Genomic DNA, 8,722 nt, shown 5'->3' with positions numbered 1-8,722 from the left:
ATTTTCTCGTGTGTCCTAAGGTTTGACGAAGAAGAAAGATTTTTCCCACACTGCATACACCTGTAGCTCTTCCCTCCGGTGTGGAGATTGACGTGTGAGCTAAGGCCTGACCGCGAACGAAACCCTTTTCCACACTGAATACATCCATAGGGTTTCTCTCTGGTGTGGATTTTCTGCTGCAAGCTGGACAAAACAATACATTCCTTTTCTTCCAGCTCTATGCTTATGCTCCCTGGTTCAAAGGCAGTATTGTTAAGCTCTTCTTGCATGTCGAAAGCCTTACACCCCCCTTCCTTCAAAAACAGCACTGCCTTTCCCTTCTCCATTGCAAACTCCCTATGCCCTTTTTCCTTCGACAACACCACTGCTTTGTCCTCCTCCACTGTGAGACTTCAGCTCTTTATATTTCTAATGGCATGTGTGGGCTGGCCCTAATAGCAGCCCCACCCCTGAATTTGTAAATAGAGGGTGCACGGAAATTACACGATTTTCAGCTCTGCTAATGGTCTTCACCTTGTTGTTATATCAAAGCACAATAAAGATACACAAAACTGTGTTATTTGAAAAGAAATGTATTATTTATTTCAAAGCTTGATTTGATAATAATGCATTCCAAAAACAATCAATTCTCCCCTTTCTAAAAGCACCAAAGTTGACCTAATAAACTATTTGAAAAGAATAAACTAAGAATAAAGTTTTTTTTTTTTTTTTAATCCAGGGCCTTCTTCTTGTGCAGCACTAAACACACAGGCGTATAGCTAGCTGGCAAAGCCCTTTGGCATCTTTCAGCCGCCTGAGTTCGAGGAAGTCAAGTCCAGCCGCAAAGCACTCCAGCGGCTTTGAGCCATTTTGAGCATGGAGCCAGGCTATCGCCTTCGTAGCCAAAGGCTGCCACTCCTCCTGGGCTTCAAACTTGGTACCATAGAGCCAGATCAAAGCCAAAACAGTGGTCCACACTTCGTCGTCCACCTGTGCAGGCCTTGAGTTTTCAATTTGGTACTCGCTCTTATCCAGCACATCTTCCAGTGTTGGTGTTTCAATCCAAGAGCCACAGGCTCTCTGAAGTCCTATCAGCCACAGCAATTTAACTCTGGGCGACGGATAACTGTGAGCCTTCTCGAATCCTCCTCTTCCTTCTTCACTGGATCCGATGGTCATGTTCCCTGATGGTCTGTCGATCTCCATCCCCATGTCTAACTCCATGTTCTGAGCTGCTCCTGGTTGTCCGCGGAATAGAGATCCCCCTGTTTGTCCGCCACCCCCGAATGGAGACTCTGGTGTTCTGAGGCAAAATAACGATGATCCTGCTGGATGGCCATGATGGCCATGATGGCCATGGCGCTTGGCCCCAAATGGTGTTGATTCAAAGGAAAAAGAAAAAAGGCTAGATAACGTTGATCCTGCTGGTTGGCCTGGGGTCTCTGGTTGGCCTGGGGTCTTGCTCCCTAATGTAAATGTCCCCGATGGTCCGTTTAACTCTGATTGAGTTGCTCCAAAGGAAAAGCCGCCACGCCTTGGAGCTGCATGCCTACCCGGCACCGGAACGTTTCTGCGTAACAGTGGTCCCTGCACCATCTCCCAGTTTCCTCTGTTGACAGCGATGAAGGCGGTGAATGCACTGCTCACCCCTGATTCGATGCTGAGTTCCACCACCTTCTTCTTGACTTCATCCACCTGCCCTCTCTCCCCTATCTGCTCCAGGGAACGAATGAGGGTCCGAGCCCCCAACCTGTGGACTGTCAGTTCGCTCTCGCCCTTTGCTGGTTTGAGACTGAAGCGGAGCTGGCACTCAAAAGGTTGGTCAGCCAGCCTGTACCTCACCTTCACACTGCCGTCACTGGCACTTGAACTCTCTCCAGTGAGCTGGGCATAAAGCAGTGACCTCTGACCCCGGAAAAGGGATGTGATGGGGGGAGACAGAGGTGTTACAGACACCCCCACTGGCAGGTTCCACTCAAGGGAAATATCCACCACAACAGGCTGCAGGGCAAAGTCAAGTGACTGCATCACTTTGGGTTGCATCCTCTCGGTTCCTGTGATGAACTGGGCATGACCTCCTCCCTGCTTGGACATCCCATTGATGAGAGCTGAGCTGGCCCCTTCCCCGATCCCAAAAGTGAAGCACCTGTGAGAGCTGGCATTCTTCTTCACTAGCTCGATGACATCCTTGGTGTTCTTCACCTCACCGTCAGTGAAGACAAAGAGTTGTCTGGGGTGACCGGGAATGCAAGATTGCTCGTATATATGTCTGAGGGGCGGAAGGATTTGTGTTCCTCCCATATCGGCTTTCATCTTCTCGACCTTCTTCAAAGCCTCCTCCATGGTGTCCTGTTTATACTCCACACTCTTGGGGAAGATGTGGTTAAAGTGAGTCCCAAAACCATAGATGTTAAAGTAGCAGCCCATGGGCAGACTTTTAAGGATGAGCAGCAGAGTATCCCTGGCACTTTCGATTCGAGTATGATCACGCATGCTTCCAGAACGATCCATTAGAAAGAGGAACTCCCCGCATGTAGTCACTGACGACATCACAGCTTTGGGGAACTCTGGGTACAAGCTCAGCATGACCACTGGGTCGCCCATCAGAGAGCCAGCTTCGACAGACTCCCGCCCTGCCTCCACTACAGCAGTGGGCCAGTGGGCGTCTTTATAATAAATCAACAGCTCCACGTCTCTGTCAAACCTATGTCCTGCAGCCAGTCTGACAGTGGCATTGGTTTGCTCCGTGTTGAGGTACCGAAGGGGTTCCAGGGAACAGTTTGACTCAACTTTAGTGACGGGTCGAGGAGAACTCAGTCGGGCAGAAAGGGACAGACTGTAGGGCACTAGAAAAGCTGGGACAGAGGTCACCACCGGAGGCCGATGACCTTCCCATCTACCTTGAGGTTGGTAGCGGGGGTTAAGCACTGCAGGCAGACAGAACCTGAGACCACCGTCGGCCTCCAGAGCCAGCTCGGTGACGTACTGCAGCCTGATACAGGCACTCTCCCCTGGAGGCAGACTGCCCAAGCTCAAAGAGAACACGTCGGGGCTCTGCTCGCTCTCCTCCAATAGGAAGGCCTGCTGGCCTGAGCTCAGTACATGGTTGTACTCATCCCGAGCCCTCTGTTTCTCCTTCACCACGGCCACAACCTCTGACTGTCCAATCTTTGCACTGAAATGACAGACGGCAGCATCGCCAGGAAGAGGGAAGACAAAGACGGCCTCTATGGGGCTCTCCTCCTGGTTCTCATACTGCAGAACGGAGCTCACTGTCGCCACATGATCCCTCACCTCAACCTCCACCTCAATGCCTTTCAGAGGAACCTGATCGTTACAGGAAGAACGCAAACCTCCACAGTTCGCCATAGTGTCTGTACCAGCTAGAAATATGAACCTACATGCTTTGAGCAGTAGAATATATAGGCTGAGCCAATGTATGCGCCTCCCATTCCCCTCCTCTATCCATTCTTCAGTCCATTTCATAATGATTGCTGACAAAACTCTACTGCTCAGATCATCTTTCCTGTCAATCACATAAATTAGACCAGGGGCCCCCAAACCTTTTAGCTGGAGACCCAAAAGGGAACTTGTAAATAGAGGGTGCACGGAAATTACATGATTTTCAGCTCTGCTAATGGTCTTCACCTTGTTGTTATATCAAAGCACAATAAAGATACACAAAACCGTGTTACTTGAAAAGTTTTTTTTTATTTGTTTCAAAGCTCGATGTCATTCATAGTCCACAATAACGCATCCCATCTGTTAAGGGCACATCTTCATATGACAATATCAGTCTAGGGGGATCTTGTCTTCCCGTCTAAGTGTCTATATACATTTCAGCCAAATCCCGCCTGATCTGATGTGGGAGTTCAGACTGCTCTAGATCGTGTTGAATAACTGCTAGCTTGCATAAAGTAGACAGACTAGGATTTAAGTCTAAGACGAACAAGGCACCGGGTCTCGCGGGTTCATCTGCGGCAAAGAAACGATCTCCCACCACCTGCGAGCTCATCGACTGAAGCCCATAATCACCATTAGTAGATGGGCCCTCCATCCCCTTTGGAGAAACCTTTTTCCAGGAGAAGGTATTTGGAGTGAATTTCCACATATCTTCATGGAATTCTCTCCTAAAACGATCGGCGCAGAATTCTCTTTTAAAGGTCTCACCACCAAATATGTACAGCTCTCCAATGTAGGCAAAGGCCGAATGACTCCAGCGGTCTTTTGGAAGAGGCTGTGCAGAACACCAACTGCTCCAGCAGTTGGTCTGTGTGTCAAAAACTCTCATGTCATTCGTCCCCATTGCAAGGAAGGGATTTGGATTGTACTCCCTGTAATTGTCTGACCTTCCCGCAAAAACAAACATCTTTGTCCCGATAAAGGTGGCAGAGTGACATTCTGTAGCACGCACTGGAGTGCCTCCGGTGTTAACTAAAGACCAGACCATTGTGTCAGTGTTCAACGTGTGGATGTCGTTGGTGGCCTCAGATCGATTTGGGATGTATCCTCCATGTACATACATGACCTTCCCCAAAACACAGGCTGAGTGGTAGTACCTCCCCTCCGGAACAGCCCCAGAAACCTCAGGTTTGAACCATCTTTCGGTTTCGACATCATATGCATGAAGGACCTCACAAAACGCACTCTCTTGCTCATCATTCTCCTCTTGACCTCCCCAGAGGTATATAGTATCGTCTATCGACACAACCGTGAAGTCCCATCGGATGGGGGGACTTTCTCCTCCTCCTCTGGTTGTCCCTGGGAGCTCTTTCCACTGCAAAGTATGTGTGTTTAAGACATACACAACAATGGGGTCCCCTCCATATCGGGCCCGGAAACAGTACAAGTCCTTGCCCACTGCCACAGAAGTACAAAGGGGTCTAAAAAAGGGTTGTACCCGCCGAAACGCTGTCCAGCACGACATGGTGCCGGAAACACAATGGTTGTGGTAAGCCTGTGTTGCAGGATGAGACTTCTTTTATCCCCGCTGCTCGCTCAGGGAGGATACGGGTCCAGAGAGACAGCAGCCCCTTGAATGGTCAGTTACATAAGCATTGCATAACACTTGGGTATGAATACCCAAGTCATGAGAACTTACTTGGGCTACTCATGCTAAATGAGTTAGTTTGTCTTAAAGTCATCTTGCACACTATATCAAAGGACAATAAAGATACACAAAGCTTTCTGAGTTGAAATGGTGTTTTATTTATTTCAAAGATTGATTTCGTTCATTGTTCATAATAATGCATTCCGTCAAAACCGCAATTGAGTTGCTCTTGATGCTTGCTGCTCCCCAGCAAGGTAATAATAGTTTTGGATTTTTTCAATTGGCTTGTATTTTTATTAGTTTTGAGGCTTTGTTTTCAAGTACAGTTTAGTTTTAATTCGTTTTTAAAGTGGGATTGCTAGCTTCGTTTCGTTTTTTTTTTTTAAATGCCCCTGGCAATATCTCACAGTTTCCTCTGTTGACAGGGACGAAGGCGGTGAAGGCACTGCTCACTCCTGATTCGATGCTGAGTTCCACCACCTTCTTCTTGACCTCATCCACCTGCCCTCGCTCGCCTATCTGCTCCAGGGAACGAATGAGGGTCTGAGCCCCCAACCTGTGGGCTGTCAGTTCGCTCTCGCCCTTTGCTGGTTTGAGACTGAAGTGGAGCTGGCACCCAAAAAGTTGGTCAGCCAGCCTGTACCTCACCTTCACACTGCCGTCACTGGCACTTGAACTCTCTCCAGTGAGCTGGGCATAAAGCAGTGACCTCTGACCCCGGAAAAGGGCTGTGATGGGTGGAGACAGAGGTGTTACATACACCCCCACTGGCAGGTTCCACTCAAGGGAAATATCCACCACAGCCGGCTGCAGGGCAAAGTCAAGTGACTGCATCACTTTGGGTTGCATCCTCTCGGTTCCTGTGATGAACTGGGCATGACCCCCTCCCTGCTTGGACATCCCATTGATGAGAGCTGAGCTGGCCCCTTCCCCGATCCCAAAAGTGAAGCACCTGTGAGAGCCGGCATTCTTCTTCACTAGCTCGATGACATCCTTGGTGTTCCGCACCGCACCGCGAGTGAAGACAAAGAGTTGTCTGGGGTGACCGGGAATGCAAGATTGCTCGTATATATGTCTGAGGGGCGGAAGGATTTGTGTTCCTCCCATCATATCAGCTTTCATCTTCTCCACCTTCCTCAAAGCCTCCTCCATGGTGTCCTGTTTATACTCCACGCTCTTGGGGAAGATGTGATTAAAGTGACCCCCAAAACCATAGATGTTAAAGTAGCAGCCCATGGGCAGACTTTTAAGGATGAGCAGCAGAGTATCCCTGGCACTTCCGATGCGAGTATGACCATGCATGCTTAGAGAACGATCCATTAGAAAGAGGAACTCCCCGCATGTAGTCACTGACGACATCACAGCTTTAGGGAACTCTGGGTACAAGCTCAGCATGACCACCGGGTCGCCCATCAGAGAGCCAGCTTCGACAGACTCCTGTCCCGCCTCCACTACAGCAGTGGGCCGGTGGGCGTCTTGATAATAAATCAACAGCTCCACGTCTCGGTCAAACTTATGTCCTGCAGCCAGGCTGACCGTGGCCTTGGTTTGCTCCCTGTTGAGGTACTGAAGAGGTTCCAGGGAACAGTTTGACTCAACTTTAGTGACGGGTCGAGGAGAAATCACTCGGGCAGAAAAGGACAGACTGTAGGGCGCTAGAAAAGCTGGGACAGAGGTCACCACCGGGGGCTGATGACCTCCCCATCTACCTTCAGGTTGGTAGCGGGGGTTAAGCACTGCAGGCAGACAGAACCTCAGCCCACCGTCAGCCCCCAGAGCCAGCTCGGTGACGTACTGCAGCCTGATACAGGCACTCTCCCCTGGAGGCAGACTGCCCACGCTCAAAGAGAACACGTCGGGGCTCTGCTCGCTCTCCTCCAATAGGAAGGCCTGCTGGCCTGAGCTAAGTTCGTCATCATAGTCCTCCCGAGCCCCCTGTTTCTCCTTCACCTCGGCCACAACCTCTGACTGTCCCATCTTTGCACTGAAATGACAGACGGCAGCATTGCCAAGAAGAGGGAAGACAAAGACGGCCTCTATGGGGCTCTCCTCATGGTTCTTCTCATACTGCAGAAAGGAGCTCACTGTCGCCACATGGTCTCTCACCTCAACATACACCTCAATGCTGTTCAGCGGAAGCTGCTCTACCTCTTCTGCATAGGAAGAAAGTAAACCTCCACAGTTCGCCATATTGTCTGTACCAGCTAGAAGAATGAACCTAGATGCTTAGATTAGTAGAACATTTAGTTGTTTTGTGCCCCAAATCAACCAGTGTTTATCTTGAACTTTTTTGTCATATCAAACGATAATAAAGACACACATTTGTTACACGAACAAACCCTGCGCTCTATCACTACAGTCTCAACCATGCAGAAATAGCAGTTGGTTGATGTGCAGCAGTTCGACCAGAGCCACCAGCTGCCCGTAGGCACGACCCATAGCATGCAAGTCCTCTCTTACATTGAGTACGAAGCGGTTCTCCATGCTACCCAAGCTGTGGCCCAAATCAACCCTGCTCACTCTCGGGTACCTTTGGCCAGCCACAGAGTGGAGCCTCATGGACTCCTCGACACTTCTCTGGTAATCAGACTCGCTACAGCATGTGAGCTGTATCTGTCCTTGTGCAGACTGGGCTGAACGAGCGCCCAGGATAGGGTTAAGCTCCCCGAACACCGTAACGATATTCTCTGTAGCACCACTGAATTTACATGTGAGAGGTTCCACACCAGTGTTGAACGGCTGACTAGATATCCCTAGGGAACATAGGCCATAGATGTTCATAAACGCATAGGACTTGGCCTCTGAGGTGATCATCAGCACCTTGGCTTTCACCAGATTTTGCAGGTCGAGCAGCTTAGCCCTGAGTTTGATATACAGGTGCTCATACTCAGCAACGAGTGCCATTGGTATATCTTTAATCTCAAACCTGATTTCATCACACTCCTCATATGTCCTTGGCCTCTTTGCCTGTGGTTTGACACACAAACTTCCATCATTCTCCCTCTCAGGTAACCTTCCGTAACATGCAAGGATGGCCGAGGCTACAAAGAATCGCCCGGGGGTTCGGTTCTCCATCTGCTCGGGAACACACGTGTGCATAAGGAACTACTTTGTGTTCCTAGGCTACCTGGTTGATGAGATTGCAGCAGGGGCCACTGCTCGGCGTGTCCCACTTGAGGGTGACATACTTTCCTCAAGGCAATTAATAGACTGCCTGGCCGACTTCAGGCTTCTGCTTGCTGGAAGGGCAGTGTGGTCACCACAGTGCTTGGCCTACATAGAGTTCGACGAGCGGCTGCATGGGGGTTTTGCAAACCTGCAGCCGTCTGGTCCTGCACCATTGGAGTTCCTGGAAAAGCTGGTGCCCACCTACTGTCGTCTCTGTTTACTCAAAGCAAAACACAAGACAGCCAGGGAGAATGCAGAGGCCCTGGCCACAGATTTGCGGTTGACACACTTGAACGGCACTGCATCGTTCAAAATCAGAGTCCTTGAGTACCTTGCTGCAAACCTCCCGGCCCATTTGCCCCCTGAGTGGGGACATGTCTTACGCTCACCGGACGTCTCGCCCACTTGTAAGATTGCTGTGGAACTGCTGTGGACCCATTTGGCCCTGGTATATGCAGGGCACTTAACGTTGTTGCTGTTCAATCTGGAGGAATTCTTCTCCAGGCCTGAACCTGTGCTTGCGCT

The 8,722-nt window shown here is 50.0% G+C and overlaps 2 protein-coding genes across 2 annotated transcripts; both read right to left on the bottom strand.

Annotated features, from left to right (window-relative positions):
- Nucleotides 1–738: 738 nt before the first annotated feature.
- Nucleotides 739–3,348, bottom strand: LOC308285283 (von Willebrand factor A domain-containing protein 5A-like; the record flags this gene model as incomplete). Its single annotated transcript, XM_080725999.1, has 2 exons — nucleotides 739–1,217; nucleotides 1,533–3,348. 2 exons carry the CDS (start codon nucleotides 3,346–3,348, stop codon nucleotides 739–741), a joined length of 2,295 nt encoding a protein of 764 aa, XP_080582125.1.
- Nucleotides 3,349–4,016: 668 nt separating this feature from the next.
- LOC308285282 (von Willebrand factor A domain-containing protein 5A-like) lies at nucleotides 4,017–7,219 on the bottom strand (the record flags this gene model as incomplete). Its single annotated transcript, XM_080725998.1, has 2 exons — nucleotides 4,017–4,051; nucleotides 5,437–7,219. 2 exons carry the CDS (start codon nucleotides 7,217–7,219, stop codon nucleotides 4,017–4,019), a joined length of 1,818 nt encoding a protein of 605 aa, XP_080582124.1.
- Between the last annotated feature and the right edge of the window lie 1,503 nt (nucleotides 7,220–8,722).

This window comes from Nannobrachium achirus, assembly GCF_963921795.1.
Source record: "Nannobrachium achirus genome assembly, chromosome: 5".
Taxonomy (NCBI): Eukaryota; Metazoa; Chordata; class Actinopteri; order Myctophiformes; family Myctophidae; genus Nannobrachium; species Nannobrachium achirus.
The sequence above is the reverse complement of the archived record's forward strand: the minus strand, read 5'-3'. Positions and strand labels throughout refer to the sequence as shown.